Genomic DNA, 18,332 nt, shown 5'->3' with positions numbered 1-18,332 from the left:
TCATCTGACTGGTGTGGCGTATCAAGAAGCTGATTAAACAGCATAATCATTAAACATATGCACCTTGTGCTAGGGACAATAAAAAGCCACTCAAAAATGTGAACAATGCCACAGATGTCTCAAGTTGAGGGAGCGTGCATTTGGCATGCTGACTGCAGGACTGTCCACCAGAGCTGTTGCCAGATAATTGAATGTTAATTTATCCACCATAAGCTGCCTCCAACATTGTTTTAGAGAATATAGCATTATGTAACCACGCCAGCCCAGGACCTCCCTATCCAGCTTCTTCACCTGCAGGATTGTCTGAGACCAGCCACCTGATGAAACTGAGGAGTATTTATATCTGTAATAAAACCCTTTTGTGCGGAAAAACTCAATTCAGATTGCCTTGGCCTGGCTCCCAAATTGGTCGCCCTATGCCCACCCATGGCTGCGCCCCTGCACAGTCATGTGAAATCCATAGATTAGGGCCTAATGAATTTAAATTTACTGATTTCCTTATGAACTGTAACTAAGCAACATCTTTAATTGTTGCGTTTATATATTTTTGTTCCTTGCTGATTCTGTGGGGTTGGGTTAAATGCAGAAGACACATTTCGGTTGAATGTAGTCAGTTGTGCAACTGACCAGGAATCCCCATACTGTATGTACCATTCTGCTACATGGCTGGTTATCATAATATTCACAGAACTGCAGAGAATAAAAGTGATAACTGTATACAAATAATTTAAGTAACGTTCAAAAGTGCTTTTTCCATAAAGACCTGGATACTTCTCTCAAAAAGCCCTTTATTTTTTTTAACATATGAAATTACAATGAATCAACTCAGTAGCTAACAATTGTACATATAGTTAACACGTTTATTGTGGGCTAATGTGTAAGATGGACTTGTAAAAAATTGCTATTATCCAAAACCGTTCAGGTTACAGCGAAGGTAAATGGATGGAATCTAGCCTTCTTTGTTCAGGAATATCACTGTTTGCCATTGCCATTAATGGGCAGTTTTTTGTAGGCGTCAGAGCCCAGGAAGGCCTTGATTTTGGGACGGGCTGACATCTTCTCGACAAAGCTCTTCAGGGAGGGGGAGGTATCCAGGCAACTGGAGCAGAGCACCAGGTGGTTGAGCAGCACTTCAAACAGACTGTAGTCAGCAAACGAAGGCTATGTAGGATAGGGAACAGAGAAACAGACTCTAATGATGGCATATAACTTGAATGGCGATGCATGTTCTACTCATTCTAGTTCTGTGATTTGCAATCACAGTACTGTCTGTTACCTGAGAACCAAACCATTTAATGAATACATTTTGGTAACTTACTCCATAACTCAATAGCCCTCTTTTTGTTTGTGCATTGCAGGATTGGTTACCTTGTCACCAACGAGAAAACCAGTCTTGTTTTTGGCCATCACAGCTTCAAACTTGTCGAGGTGGTTAGGAAGGTCTTTGATGTATGGGTCTTTACCAGTATCCTACAAAAAAGAGAAAGTGTTTAATAATGACACTTCATAAATGTTTACACATTAAGCTACCAGGGTTTCCGTTAGCTTGCAAATGAAAAGCCAATAAATACAACTGTTACCTGCCAAAATGACCGGGAGAAAAAAAAGAAAAAGTTTCAAAATAATGCTTTTTATTAATTGATGGAAATACATTTCAACATAATGCTTATCGGTCTATAGATTCATTTGCATACTTTTGGGGGAATTAAAAATTGTCCTGTGTGTATTTGTTAGTCATAATGTATCTTATTCAGTGGTAACCCATCATTCAGAGCAGGTAGGGCAGAGCCTGTTTTCAGCCCCATCTGTTTAGCTATTAGCATTTTTTTTGCATGTTATTTTGGTATTAATACATGTCACATATCAGTTTGCAAACAAGGTAAAAAACAAAACAATAATTGAGTAATAAAGCCGCATACAAAACACGGTCTCTTTTTTTGCTTCCTTGAGTAAGGCGGTTTCAAAATGCAGGTGTTTCAGACTAGCTCAGTGCTTTCTGCGGTGGGGTGGCCAGCAGAAAATACGGAGCGTATGGGTTGGTAATGTTCTCGCGTTGTGCCGGGATTGGCTCAGTGTTCTGTCACTCATGGGGACAATACGTCACCACAAAATCACCAAAATCACTGAGACACCGAAATGTCTTGTTAACAAACTATAGTTTTGGCAAGTCGGTTAGGACATCTACTTTGTGCCTGACAAGTAATTTTTCCAACAATCGTTTACAGACAGATTATTTCACTGTATCACAATTCCAGTGGGTCAGAAGTTCACATACACTAAAAATTCCATAAAAATGATGTCATGGCTTTAGAAGCTTCTGATAGGCTAATTGACACCATTTGAGTCAATTGGAGGTGTACCTGTGGATGTATTTCAAGGCCTACCTTCAAACTCAGTGCCTCTTTGCTTGACATCATGGGAAAATGAAAAGAAATCAGCCAAGACCTCAGAATATAAATTGTAGACCTCCACAAGTCTTGTTCATCCTTGGGAGCAATTTCCAAACGCCTGAAGGTACCACATTCATATGTACAAACAATAGTACGCAAGTATAAACACCATGGGACCACGCAGCCTTCATACCGCTCAGGAAGGAGACGCCTTCTGTCTCCTAGAGATGAACGTACTTTGGTGTGAAAAGTGCAAATCAATCCCAGAACAGCAGCAAAGGACCTTGTGAAGATGGAGGAAACAGGTACAAAAGTATCTATATCCACAGTAAAACGAGTCCTATATCGACATAACCTGAAAGGCCGCTCAGCAAGGAAGAAGCCACTGCTCCAAAACCGCCCTAAAAAAGCCAGACTACGGTTTGCAACTGAACATGGGGACAAAGATCGTACTTTTTGGAGAAATGTCCTCTGGTCTGATGAAACAAAAATAGAACTGTTTGGCCATAATGGCCATTGTTATATTTGGAGGAAAAAGGGGATGCTTGCAAGCCGAAGAACACCATCCCAACCGTGAAGCACGGGGGTGGCAGCAGGTGCTTTGTTGCAGGAGGGACTGGTGCACTTCACAAAATAGATGGCATCATGAGGCAGGAAACTTATGTGGATATATTGAAGCAACATCAAGACATCAGTCAGGAAGTTAAAGCTTGGTCGCAAATAGGTCTTCCAAAAGGACAATGACCCCAAGCATACTTCCAAAGTTGTGGCAAAATGGCTTAAGGACAACAAAGTCAAGGTATTGGAGTGGCCATCACAAAGCCCTGACCATAATCCTATAGAACATTTGTGGACAGAACTGAAAAAGCATGTGCGAGCAAGGAGGCCTACAAACCTGACTCAGTTACTCCAGCTCTGTCAGGAGGAATGGGCCAAAATTCACCTAACTTATTTTGGGAAGCTTGTGGAAGGCTACCCGAAACGTTTGACCCAAGTTAAACAATTTAAAAGGCAATGCTACCAAATACTAATTGCGTGTATGTAAACTTCTGACCCACTAGGAATGTGATGAAATAAATAAATCAATCATTCTCTCTACTATTATTCTGACATTTCACATTCTTAAAATAAAGTGGTGATCCTAACTGACCTAAGACGGGGAATTTTTACTAGGATTGAATGTCAGGAATTGTGATAAACAGAGTTTAAATGTATTTGGATAAGGTGTATGTAAACTTCTGACTTCAAATTGTACTTAATTGTTTGAAATTTGAATGTTTCATTTCATATTATGAGGCTTGTCTTACCTTGCTTCAAAGTAGCCTAAAGGCAAAATCTGACAATGACAACGTGGAGGCAATTATTTTATAAAGACTTTATAGGTGGCAGATGAATTTCAAGTTTGGGGTTAGCATACAATTTATTCTACCATTCCCACTGTTCTGTGTGCCAGTTTTGATATTTATGGAACAGCTTCATTTCAATAACAATGTTTTTGTTTCTCAAAATCATTGTCATGTGGTTAATCATAAAAATCATCATTAAAATAAAAAGTTTAAAGCCTAACGCAGCCAAATGCACAATCATAGTCATATTAGCAACCCATCCTAGTTGTTGCATCTTTAGATAGCAGATTTATCTGTCACATATGGAACCGCTATCAGGTAGTACCCTCCAAACTCGTCATCAAGCTCGAGACCCTGGGTCTCGACCCCGCCCTGTGCAACTGGGTCCTGGACTTCCTGACGGGCCGCCCCCAGGTGGTGAGGGTAGGTAACATCTCCACCCCGCTGATCCTCAACACTGGGGCCCCACAAGGGTGCGTTCTGAGCCCTCTCCTGTACTCCCCGTTCACCCACGACTGCGTGGCCATCCACGCCTCCAACTCAATCATCAAGTTTGCGGACGACACTACAGTGGTAGGCTTGATTACCAACAACGACGAGACGGCCTACAGGGAGGAGGTGAGGGCCCTCGGAGTGTGGTGTCAGGAAAATAATCTCACACTCAACGTCAACAAAACAAAGGAGATGATCGTGGACTTCAGGAAACAGCAGAGGGAGCACCCCCCTATCCACATCGACGGGACAGTAGTGGAGAAGGTGGAAAGTTTTAAGTTCCTCGGTGTACACATCACGGACAAACTGAATTGGTCCACCCACACAGACAGCGTGAAGAAGGCGCAGCAGCGCCTCTTCAACCTCAGGAGGCTGAAGAAATTCGGCTTGTCACCAAAAGCACTCAAACTTCTACAGATGCACAATCAAGAGCATCCTGTCAGGCTGTATCACCGCCTGGTACGGCAACTGCTCCGCCCACAACCATAAGGCTCTCCAGAGGGTAGTGAGGTCTGCACAACGCATCACCGGGGGCAAACTACCTGCCCTCCAGGACACCTACACCACCCGATGTCACAGGAAGGCCATAAAGATCATCAAGGACAACAACCACCCGAGCCACTGCCTGTTCACCCCGCTATCATCCAGAAGGCGAGGTCAGTACAGGTGCATCAAAGCAGGGACCGAGAGACTGAAAAACAGCTTCTATCTCAAGGCCATCAGACTGTTAAACAGCCACCACTAACATTTAGTGGCCGCTGCCAACATACTGACTCAACTCCAGCCACTTTAATAATGGGAATTGATGGAAATTATGTAAAAATGTATCACTAGCCACTTTAAACAATGCCACTTAATATAATGTTTACATACCCTACATTACTCATCTCATATGTATGTATATACTGTACTGTATATCATCCACTGCATCTTGCCATCTTTATGTAACACATGTATCACTAGCCACTTTAAAACTATGCCACTTTATGTTTACATACCCTACATTACTCATCTCATATGTATATACAGTACTCTATACCATCTACTGCATCTTGCCTATGCCGTTCTGTACCATCACTCATTCATATATCTTTATGTACATATTCTTTATCCCTTTACACTTGTGTGTATAAGGTAGTAGTTGTGGAATTGTTAGGTTAGATTACTTGTTGGTTATTACTGCATTGTCGGAACTAGAAGCACAAGCATTTCGCTACACATCTGCTAACCATGTGTATGTGACAAATAAAATTTGATTTGATTTGAGGTGCACTGTTTAGAATAGTGTTTCCCAGGTGCGCAGTTTAGAATGGTGTTTTTCCCCAAATTGCATTTTGGCAAATGTTTGAAAATGACATTAGCTGCTTCATTACATGAGTTGCATGTTCTGTTAAGATGCATTACCATAATCTAAAATGTGATTTCTGTCATTCTGAGCACCATGGGTGGACGCCCTACTGGATTATGCACCCAATTTACCCGAAAAATGTCTCAAATGGCGGGTAAATTAAAATCTTCCCGGTCTCACTTACTTATGGCGCTGCCTACTCCTGATTCATTTTTCAAATTATATGAGCAAAAAATATTTAGCTTCATCTGGGATGCTAAACCAGACAAAATAAAACACGCCTATCCATATAATGAATAGGGTGGGTTGAGATGATTAAATATAAAAAGCACAAAAACTCTAAAAGCTTCACTTATTCAAAAGTTTTATTTGAACCCTAAATGGTTCTCAAGTAGATTACTAAGAAAAGCTCATCCATTGTTTAAAAATGGCCTTTTTGCAGATTGCCATGTCTCATTTACAATTAATTGAAAATTATACTTTTTTCAGAGTATCTCTCCTTTTCAAACAAGCATTGCAGAGCTGGCTACAATTTCAATTTCATCCCTCTGAAAAGATAGAACAAATATTACAACAAATATTATGGCTGAACTCAAATGTGCTGGTTGATAAAATACCTGTATTTATGGGAAAGATGTTTGAAAAGGGTATTTTGTTCTTAAATTATATTGTAAATTTGAATGGTAGAGTTATGTCCTTCATGGAGTTATCAGAATTGTACAGGAAGGTCTACTCAATCCAAGAGTACAACCAATTGATTACAGCATTACCCCAAAAATGGAGGAGGCAGGTGGCAGCGGGAGGAGGTAGGGAACTGGTCTCTGTCCAATATAAAGGATCAAAACTTGCGGAGGAATAAAAATAGCATAAATAGGAAAGTATACCAGTTTCATTTGAGGACCAGGATGTTGACAACTGTGCCATACAGATTGCAAAATAGTTGGGAAGAGATTTTTGATGTACCGATTCCATGGTACAGGGTGTATGAGTTAATATATAAAACAACGCAAGATTCAAGACTTCGTGCTTTTCAGCTAAAATTATTATATAGAATTCTTGCCACCAACAAAATGTTGAATATTTGGGGCATAAAATCATCGAAGCTCTGCAGATTTTGTTGTGAGGATACAGAATCAATAGACCATTTATTTTGGTATTGCCCTCAGGTAGCCCGTTTCTGGTCTCAGGTTCAGCAATGGCTGAAAATGCATAGCATTGAGATAAAATTGACCCTAGAAATAGTACTGTTAGGAGCTCTGGAACGACCGGGTCAGTCAATTACTTCTATATTAATACTCTTAGTAAAAGTATTTATCTTCAACTCGCAATCTGTGGATTCTATTCAATTAGATTGAATTTGTACGTTAAACATCACAGCATAGTTGAAAGATATGTGTCGCATAGAAACCCGAAGTGGGTGGACAGCAGAGATAGATGGGATGGGCTGAGGGAAGCTGAGGGTTGGGATGTGGAATTGGAGACAAGTGGAGTTGCTGTTCGGTAGATAGAATGATGGTCAAAGATACATTTTTAAAACGTCAAAATAAAACGTATGTTTGAATGACACTGAGGGGCAGTGTTCTTACAACTAATGCCGGTTTGCCTGAGTCTGATGCTGTGCAGGTGTTTGTACACATGCATATACAGACACTCTCATTCAAAAAAACACATACTAGAAGACACACATGTAATAGTGCCAGACATGCACATAAACATATACAGTTGGCATTGCTGTTATGATTTTAGTTGTCCTTTGTTTTACTATTATTTTTTTTTAAACTTTGCATTGTTGGTTGCTGTTTTCTTCTGTCTTTTCCTTTTTTCTCTTTAGTTCATTCTATTAGTTGTTGGTGCATTGGGGGGTTCTTGGGGGTGGGCAATGGAATTAATTGTATTTTTTATTTTTCTTCTTGGGGAGGTGGGACCGTGGGCAGGGTCTCGGATGGTTGAGGGACAGCTATTGGGGAACTGTGGGGGGAGGGGGGGGGGTCTTGGAGGGTTCGGGTCCACGTTTTTTGTTCTGGTGGGAGAGCTGTCAACGTGCCCTTGAGCAGGGCATTGACCCTGTGTGTCGCTCTGAATGGGAGTCTGTTGGATGTAGTTGTTGAGCGGCTTCACTGCAGGTGTATTGTAAATTTCAGATATCAAATGTTTTTTTATTTCCCCTGTCACGTTGTCAGGCGCCACACATTGAACCAAATGTTTTTTTACTGCACTGCATTAGTAAAGGTAAAATGTTGTATGAACTGTACCCATAGTCAGAATTTCAGCCTTGGTGAATACTTACGTATTCCTGGTAAATCATTTTTCCATATTTAAGACGAAGGTCCTCAACGCCATCACACATCATGTCAATGAGGGCGGCCTCCTTTCCATCTTTCCCATAAGCATCTGTGTGTGTTCGAGTTAGGTGAAAGTAGAAATAACATTTCAGTCTAATATTTGAGAGATTATAAAGGATAAATGGAGTGAGGAAAACAATGTAAATATCAAACATTAGAACCCCCCCCCCCCACTCCAAAAGCATTCCACAGGGATGCTGGCCCATGATGACTCCAATGCTTCCCACAGTTGTGTCTAGTTGGCTGGATGTCCTTTGGGTGGTGGACCATTCTTGATACACACAGGAAACTGTTGAGCGTGAAAAACTCAGCAACGTTGCAGTTCTTGACACAAACCGATGTGCCTGGCACCTACTACCATACCTCATTCAAAGGCAATTAAATCTGTTGTCTTGCCCATTCACCCTCAATGACACACATACACAATCCATGTCTCAAGGCTTAAAAATCCCTCTACCTGTCTCCTCCCCTTCATTTAACAAGTGACATTAATAAGGGATCATAGCTTTCACCTGGTCAGCCTATACCATGGAAAGAGAAGGTGTTCTTAATGTTTTGTATACTCTGTGTATATGACATTACAATTGAGATCAATTACCATGATTGCGGCCCAAGTGTCTCAGAATGGCATTGGATTGGTACAGGACCAATCCTCCATCTTCAAACTTGGGCAACTGACCAAATACCTAAAACCAAAAGAATAAGTTGTTTTATTTATTATAGATTGTAACAACTAATAGGGACATGGGGTTTACATATTTATTGTAGCTGAATAAACTCTACATTGATGGCAACTGAGTTAATGAGGTAAAATATCTTTACTTCAATATGAATAATGGAATGTACAGGCAGAGATTGTTGAAACAAACAGTATACACTAAACAAACCAATTGTCCTTTAAAAGCACATCCCAGCTGTTATTAACAGACCATCATCCCTGGCTAAACTGAACAGGTTGACAAATGAAAGATGGTAACAAAAGAATTATCCATTCCCCACTCACACAAGAGGCTTTCAGATCTCCTTTCATCCAGTCAGCAAAGTCCATCAGGATCTCCTTCCACTCCTGGCCCTGGTCGGCCATCATGATCCTCATTGCGCCACAGCGCCCTGTGGTACACGAGACAGTTAGAACAGGTCAACAAAAACAAAGCAGCTCTCAATCATAAGACACTCTGATCTAACACGTTATAAATAGCACTAGTGTTGTGTAAATACACTGCTCAAAAAAATAAAGGGAACACTTAAACAACACAATGTAACTCCAAGTCAATCACACTTCTGTGAAATCAAACTGTCCACTTAGGAAGCAACACTGATTGACAATAAATTTCACATGCTGTTGTGCAAATGGAATAGACAAAAGGTGGAAATTATAGGCAATTAGCAAGACACCCCCAATAAAGGAGTGATTCTGCAGGTGGTGACCACAGACCACTTCTCAGTTCCTATGCTTCCTGGCTGATGTTTTGGTCACTGAATGCTGGCGGTGCTTTCACTCTAGTGGTAGCATGAGACGGAGTCTACAACCCACACAAGTGGCTCAGGTAGTGCAGCTCATCCAGGATGGCACATCAATGCGAGCTGTGGCAAGAAGGTTTGCTGTGTCTGTCAGCGTAGTGTCCAGAGCATGGAGACGCTACCAGGAGACAGGCCAGTACATCAGGAGACGTGGAGGAGGCCGTAGGAGGGCAACAACCCAGCAGCAGGACCGCTACCTCCGCCTTTGTGCAAGGAGGAGCACTGCCAGAGCCCTGCAAAATGACCTCCAGCAGGCCACAAATGTGCATGTGTCAGCATATGGTCTCACAAGGGCTCTGAGGATCTCATCTCGGTACCTAATGGCAGTCAGGCTACCTATGACGAGCACATGGAGGGCTGTGCGGCCCCACAAAGAAATGCCACCCCACACCATGACTGACCCACTGCCAAACCGGTCATGCTGGAGGATGTTGCAGGCAGCAGAACGTTCTCCACGGCGTCTCCAGACTCTGTCACGTCTGTCACATGTGCTCATGTGCTCAGTGTGAACCTGCTTTCATCTGTGAAGAGCACAGGGCGCCAGTGGCGAATTTGCCAATCTTGGTGTTCTCTGGCAAATGCCAAACGTCCTGCACGGTGTTGAGCTGTAAGCACAACCCCCACCTGTGGACGTCGGGCCCTCATACCACCCTCATGGAGTCTGTTTCTGACCGTTTGAGCAGACACATGCACATTTGTGGCCTGCTGGAGGTCATTTTGCAGGGCTCTGGCAGTGCTCCTCCTTGCACAAAGGCGGAGGTAGCGGTCCTGCTGCTGGGTTGTTGCCCTCCTACGGCCTCCTCCACGTCTCCTGATGTACTGGCCTGTCTCCTGGTACATGCTCTGGACACTACGCTGACAGACACAGCAAACCTTCTTGCCACAGCTCGCATTGATGTGCCATCCTGGATGAGCTGCACTACCTGAGCCACTTGTGTGGGTTGTAGACTCCGTCTCATGCTACCACTAGAGTGAGAGCACCGCCAGCATTCAAAAGTGACCAAAACATCAGCCAGGAAGCATAGGAACTGAGAAGTGGTCTGTGGTCACCACCTGCAGAATCACTCCTTTATTGGGGGTGTCTTGCTAATTGCCTATAATTTCCACCTTTTGTCTATTCCATTTGCACAACAGCATGTGAAATTTATTGTCAATCAGTGTTGCTTCCTAAGTGGACAGTTTGATTTCACAGAAGTGTGATTGACTTGGAGTTACATTGTGTTGTTTAAGTGTTCCCTTTATTTTTTTGAGCAGTGTATATGCATTCCAGACTAGATAAAAAATAAACAGTTAAGACTGTAAACCGAAGTAAAATATGAAGGGGTGCAAAGTTTGCTTTCTTGTTGATGTATAGTAGTAGGTCTATAAAAAGGCAGTTTATATCCAGAAATAAAAAGGCTATTTTATCTCTGGGATTATTTATACGACCTTCTTGATTATTCAAGTACAAAATGTTTTTCGGGTTCAAGTCAATGAACCTTTAGTCCCATGTAGGGTTACAAAGGGTCGGAAACTTACCTGTAAATTTAATAAAAATTTGAATGGGAAGTTAAGCCCGGGAATTTTGCTTAAATTCGTCAAAAAAAGTTAGCTTATAACAGTAAACCTTTTTTTGTGGGATACACACAAGGCAATTCTATGTCTTGTGGCATATTTTGGTTAAACTATCCCCAATTCAATGGAATTGCAATCCTCTGCATGCACAGTGCATTCTTCCATCACATGTACAGCTGATTCTCAAGATTGATTACAATACTGGGTGGGGTGAATATATTTTATGACATACATGATTTTTTGTTAACTTGTAATTAGCAGCCTATGGCAAAGTGTGTTTACATAATCTCTAACTTGTTAACCATTTCTGCTAGTTAATTTTTGCTACCATGTGGGTTGTAGCGTGCTTGAGCCTGCTAACTGAGGAATGTTAATTCAACTGTTTCCATACATGTTTAAATTTAAAACATTTCTCTTACAAAGGAGTTGTTTAATCTAACTGCTTAACTATTTATCTGTACATGGAATTGTATTTGAGTTTTTTAAACTCATTTTTTCATTTCTTTACAGGAAAATGCCACAGGCATTATCTGATGTGTGGAGACATTTCACTGCAGCTAATGTAGAAGGAAAAGCTGTGTACATTTGCAAATAATGTGCCAAATCATATGTGAAGAATTCCAACAAAGATGCAGAATCATCTGGCCAAGTGACAAAGTTCCCTCAGCGCTCACAATAAGCAACCTCGGACAAAAGTTCCTCTACTTCTATTCAAGGTGAAAATGATGAATCAGACACCATATCGATATCAACAGCTCATGGTCCTCCTGGAATCAGAAGGTTTTTTTGGACTCAATGGAGGAACGTAGTTAGAGAAATGTTGATGAATGTCTTGCTCAAGCTGTGTATGCAACTGGTTCACCTCTGATGCTCACAGGCAATGTGTATTGGAAGAGATTTCTGAATGTTCTTCGCCCAGCATACACCCACCCCTTCAACTAGACATGCTTTATCTACTCATTTGCTAGATGCAGAGTTCAGAGTTCAAGTGAAGGTCAAGCAAATCATAGAGAAAGCAGACTGTAATTGCAATCATCTCTGATGTGTGGTCAAATGTTCGTGGGCAAGGAATAATTAACTACATCGTCTCCACCCCTCAACCAGTATTCTACAAGATCACAGACACAAGGGACAACAGAAACACCGGTTGAGCTGAAGGCAGTCATGAATGACCTTGGATCACAGAAGGTATTTGCACTGGTGAAAGAATGCTGTGCACATGAAGGCTGCTTGGTCTAAAGTGGAGGAGTCCTACCCTCACATCACACCCATTGGCTGTGCTGCTCATGCATTGAATCTGCTCCTCAAGGACATCATGGCACTGAAAACAATGGATACACTTGACAAGAGAGCCAAGGAAATGGTTAGGTATGTGAAGGGTCATCAAGTTATAGCAGCAATCTACCTCACCAAGCAAAATGAGAAGAATAAGAGCACCACACTGAAGCTGCCCAGCAACACCCGTTGGGGTGGTGTTGTCATCATGTCTGATAGTCTCCTGGAGGGGAGGAGTCTCTCCTAGAAATAGCCATATCACAGTCTGTCAATATGGACAGGCCCATCAAGAGGATCTTCCTGGATTATGTATTTTAGGAGAGAGTGGTAAGCAGCCTGAAACCTATTCACTGTTGCTCCAAGCAGAGGAAACTGAATTTCTGAAATACATCAAAAAGCATGAAGACTTCTGCCTGAAGCCCATACACGCCGCAGCGTACATGTAGGACCCCAAGTATGTTGGCAAGAACATCCTGTCTGGTGCAGAGATCAACAAGGCCTATGGTGTCATCGATACCGTGTCTCGCCACCTTGGCCTGGATGAGGGCAAGGTTCTTGGCAGTCTAGCGAAGTACACATCCAAGCAAGGGCTTTGGGATGGAGATGCAATATGGCAGTTGTGCCAACATATCTCATCAGCCATCTGGTGGAAGGGACTTTGTGGATCTGAGGCTCTTTCCCTGTTGCCTCCATCATCAGCCGCCTCAGTGCGCAACTGGTCCTTGTTTGGGAACACACACACCAAAGCACGCAACAGGCTGACCAATACAAGGGTTGAAAAATTTGAGGCTTTTTGAGCCTGACAACGAGCCATCCTCAACAAGGTTGGAAAGTGACAGTGAAGATGAGGCCTCAGAGTCTACTGTTCAAGAGGTGGACATTGAGGAAGTCCAGGGAGAAGAGATGAAAGCCTGAGAGGAAGACAACCAAAGCTTTAGTGTCTAGACTATCATTTCACAAATGCATGTTGAAAACGTTTTTGGGTGATGCGATGTATCATTGGGGATCATTCAATATTTCCTTTTGTTGCTCAGTGAAATTATCCCATGTGAAGAGTCAACTAATTTAATTGAAGTTCAATTTGTAACTAAATAGTTTTTTAAATTTCTATTGGAAGGATTTAATAATTTGCAATTATGTCTACTTATGATAAGGTAAAAGGTTTATGTTTCTGTCTCCATATGATATGGTAAATATATCCAATTAAAAAAACATCTACATTTAAATGGTATTAATATTAATCTGCATACATTTCTGTTAATTCCCATAGATTCCCACCTCTGAATATTCCCAAAAATGTGCAACCCTAGTCCCATGACATGATTGTTCACCCCACATTAACCTGGGTCACATGCTCCTCCTGACTGAAAGCCAGCCCTTCTCAGTGCTAAAGCACCATGAATAATGTAAGCAGCAGACACAGAAGGAACACAGACTGTTTTAAGTGTATGAACGGTGATCATGGAGGCCAGCTGAGCCAACCTAGTAGTCCAAGTATTTTCTGTGATAACAATCAAAACTGATGGGTGAGGCTACAAGGTAAACAGCCATTGTGGGTGAAATCCAGGTCATAAAATCTGTGTGAAAGATCACACATGGTGTTAAGATGACCTGGAATGACTTCACCTCCAGTTTATGTTAGAAAACCAATAGAAACACAATACTGAGTATTGAGTCAAGCTGCTGCAGTAGGCTACTTGGTAATGAATGACAGCGATACGGTCTTTGGATATGACACTAAATAAGTTCACATTTCATGAATGTGAGCAGTAACAGGTGCAAGGCTTTTGTCTTACAATACATTCACCATTTTTTAAAGAGACGGTCAAATTGCAGGAAAGATTTGGTAATAGTTAGCTATATTATCAATATAAAAAGCGTATTATAACAGGGAATGCATGAACAACCATGCACTCTCCAATGGTAGGCTATTATTATTATTTCAAAACAATAACCAGGCTCTGTCATGTGATGTTGAATAGGATTAACTGGCTCCACATACCTCGGACTCCAAAGTAGGTGATTGTGTAGGGACCCACTGGAGAGAGGAGATACAAAACATGTGTCAATTCATTACAAGAAAATACACTTTGATGAAAATAATTCAGACAAAAATTATTCTGACTTTTATCCCATGGATTCAGACAAACTAATCTGTTTTGTGCCCCATTGCTATTGCAACTAAATTAAATAGCTGCCTTTGGAAGAAAACACTAATGAGAGTACTGTTAAACTTTTTAAAAACAAAAAAGAGACTTTAGTATTAAATACTACAAATATAGTATATTTAAGCAATAACACCCGAGGGGGTGTGGAATTAAATTTTATATATTTGACCTTTATTTAACTAGGCAAGTCAAATTCTAATTTACAATGACTGCCTACCCCGGCCAAAACCGGACGACGCTGGGACAATTGACCGCCACTCTATGGGACTCTGGGACCAATCACGACCGGATGTGATACAGGCTAAATTCGAACCAGGGACTGTAGTGATTACTCATTCACTGAGATGCAGTGCCTTAGACCGCTGCGCCACCCGGGAGCCCAATATACCACGGCTAAGGGCTGTTCTTAGGCAAGACGCAACTAGAGCTGAAAAAATAAAATGTTGTCATACCTGTGGTTTATAATATAAACTTGGGAGGTTCGAGCCCCGAATGCTGATTGGCTAACAGCCGTGGTATATCAGATGGTATAGAGGCAAAATAACCTATATCACCATATAAGTTAAAAGATCAAAAAGCCTGGAAAGAGGAGAGATGACTAGAAACAATTCGGTTGGCCGTTTTATGTGTGGATTAATTGTCGGAGTAGAGGTCCTTGTGCATTTCAGGTAAAATAACAACTCAATGTTTATAGCCCAGGACAAATTAGCTAACAACAGCAAGCTAGCTAAATAGGACAAATTAACATTAGCTAGCAAGTGCAAACTAACTAGCTAAATTGCCATACATGTTTAATGCTTTTCGACCTGTCCCCAAATTAATGTCATTGGTTCAGAGTTTGTTTTGATATTTTAACCTGCATGTCCGTGATCGCGTTTGGTGTGGGGGGGGCAAAATAAATGTATGCACGATGGCGCATGCGCGCAGCCGGCTTGGGTTCCGTATTAGCCCTTGGCATCGCAGACGCTCGTTTGCGCGCGCGAGCAGTGTGGGTGCAATAATTGAATAACATTGATTTCTACATTTATTTTGCGACGCTCGCGCACGCGACGTATCCGGTCTGGTCAGCCGGTTTGGGTTCCGTGTAAGGGCTGTATCCAGGCACTCTGCGTTGAGCCGCGCGTAAGAACAGCGATTAGCCCTGCCATATACCACAAACCCCTGAGATGCCTTATTGCTTGAGTATAGGACAAGTTGTAAGTGCAATTTGCATGTGAAAATCCCATGCGCCTTGGAATATTTGAATAAACGATTGTTTTTGTTAGCAAACAAATCTCGCAGTGTGGTCAGTCTGGCGTCTGTGGCATTTTAGCAGATCAAGCATCCGGATTGTCAGGGGTGTATTCATTAGTCATATTCCGTTGCAAAACATTTACTCTAGGAAACAAACGGAAGCAACCAGAGTGAATGTCACAAAACAGGGAGGGATATACCCGAGTTTTGCCAATATAAACTCATTTTCGTTGCAAAACGTTACGTTTGCAACGGAATCATACTAATGAATACACCCCTAGTCTAGCTAGCCAGGACGCTCAAATTCACCCAGTCAGTCTGACAGCACTTCAACCAACTAAAGCATAGATATCCTCGAATATGAAACTTGAATGAATTCTGAAAGTAAAAACATTCCAACTCTCAACCACCATGCATAACTGGGTGGGAGGGCAATCTGTTGTTCAGTTAGCTTACTAGCTACATAACCCAGGTTTAGCCAAGAAATTAGCATAACTTCCAAATAGCTAGCTATTGGTCTTATTTTTCGTATACCGTCGAGGATTAGTTTTAGTTGCAAAATGAATTGAATGGCAAGGTAAGCTAGTTAAAGTTAACCTAATTCAAATGCAAATAGCTCGCCCGCGTGCACGACCGACTATAGGACAAACATCTGACTGTGCGCAGTATAGATCCTAAAGTCCTAGCCATCTATTGCACATCGTTTTATTTATTATAACGTAACTATATTTTGCAATTGTTGTCTAACGCTAGCTACTTACTTTTGTGTTGCAGTGACTTCTAGGTGGCTCTGACAGTGACCAGTGAAATGAACACGTTTGAATATGGAATGGGGGTTGTCCCTTTCTAAACTCCCAACTACACGCCCACATCTGTCACTTTCTGCAAAGTCATATTGACTTACAAGTTAGTTACGCTGTTGCCTTGAATTGAAGAATCCCAATGTGCTATAGCCTAAATCAATAATGATAACCTGATACAAAAGCAAAACTAATTTCGTGTAGTCTCAAGGGTTGCTTTCAAGTCCAAAGAAGTCCCAATGTCACAATAGTATACAAGACTGTGCTTATTATCAAAATAGTTGAAATTGCAATGGTCAGACTTGTTTCTAGGTTTTGGTCAAACCTAATTAAAGTTTGGATTAAAGGCTTTTGTAACCAGCCAGAGTCATCCTGCACTGCTCTTCCCTACTGTATCTTGAAGTCATATCAAGATTCTTATGTGAGCATTCAAGAAATATCTTCCCCGAGGCCTAGTCCATGAGAACCATGCTTCAGTTCAACTGGCCATACATTCCATGCATGCTGGCATTAGGTCAACACACAGCATGTTGTAAAATTGAGCTTCATAAAGTTGGCATTTCCTAGGCCCAATGTGTCTCCTTTAATGAGTTGTCTGCAGTACACCTCTACTGTTCACATGTACCCCATACAGTATTTGCACAAATAACCTTCCAGAGACAAAAAGAAAAAACACACACACCTTCCCTCAAGGCATTGAGTCTATATTCAAAGATTGGACCAACAGTTGAAGTCGGAAGTTTACATACCCCTTAGCCAAATACATTTAAACTCAGTTTTTCACAATTCCTGACATTTAATACTAGTAAAAATTCCCTGTCTTAGGTCAGTTAGGATCATCACTTTATTTTAAGAATGTGAAATGTCAGAATAATAGTAGAGAATTATTTATTTCAGCTTTAATTTCTTTCATCACATTCCAAGTTTACATACACGCAATTAGTATTTGGTAGCATTGCCTTTAAATTGTTTAACTTGGGTCAAACGTTTCGGGTAGCCGCCCGCAAGCTTCCCACAATAAGTTGGTTGAATTTTGGCCCATTCCTCCTGACAGAGCTGGTATAACTGAGTCAGGTTTGTAGGCCTCCTTGCTCACAGACACTTTTTCAGTTCTGCCCACAAATTTTCTTTGGGATTGAGGTCATGTCCTTAAGCCATTTTACCACAAATTTGGAAGTATGCTTGGGGTCATTGCCTATTTGCGACCAAGCTTTAACTTCCTGACTGATGTCTTGAGATGTTGCTTCAATATATCCACATAATTGTCCTGCCTCATGATGCCATCTATTTTGTGAAGTGCACCAGTCCCTCCTGCAGCGAAGCACCCCCACAACATGGTGCTGCCACCCCTGTGCTTCACGGTTGGGATGGTGTTCTTCGGCTTGCAAGTATCCCCCTTTTTCCTCCAAACATAACGATGGTCATCATGGCCAAACAGTTCTGTTTTTGTTTAAAATCAAATCAAAGTTTATTTGTCACGTGCACCGAATACAACAGGTGTAGACCTTACAGTGAAATGCTTACTTACAGGCTCTAACCAATGGTGCGGGGAAAAAAGGTATGTGTGTGTGTGTGTGTGTGTGTGTGTGTGTGTGTGTAGGTAAGTAAAGAAATAAAACAACAGTAAAAAGACATTTGAAAAAAGAGTAGCAAGGCTATATACAGACACCTGTTAGTCAGGCTTATTGAGGTAGTATGTACATGTAGGTATCGTTAAAGTGACTATGCATATATGATGAACAGAGAGTAGCAGAAGCGTAAAAAGAGGGGTTGGCGGGTGGTGGGACACAATGCAGATAGCCCGGTTAGCCAATGTGCGGGAGCACTGGTTGGTCGGGCCAATTTAGGTAGTATGTACATGAA

The 18,332-nt window shown here is 41.6% G+C and overlaps 1 protein-coding gene across 1 annotated transcript; it reads right to left on the bottom strand.

Annotated features, from left to right (window-relative positions):
- Positions 1 to 771: 771 nt before the first annotated feature.
- Positions 772 to 16,520, bottom strand: LOC120047410 (glutathione S-transferase P-like). Its single transcript, XM_038992928.1, has 7 exons — positions 16,431 to 16,520; positions 14,271 to 14,306; positions 8,922 to 9,028; positions 8,517 to 8,604; positions 7,864 to 7,967; positions 1,369 to 1,470; positions 772 to 1,161 (listed from the first exon to the last, which is right to left on the bottom strand). Coding segments are annotated over exons 1-7 (627 nt in total). The 5' UTR covers positions 16,432 to 16,520; the 3' UTR covers positions 772 to 972.
- Positions 16,521 to 18,332: the final 1,812 nt, after the last annotated feature.

The sequence above is a fragment of the Salvelinus namaycush genome, chromosome 5, assembly GCF_016432855.1.
Source record: "Salvelinus namaycush isolate Seneca chromosome 5, SaNama_1.0, whole genome shotgun sequence".
NCBI lineage: Eukaryota > Metazoa > Chordata > Actinopteri > Salmoniformes > Salmonidae > Salvelinus > Salvelinus namaycush.
This window is presented reverse-complemented; position numbering and strand designations above follow the sequence as displayed.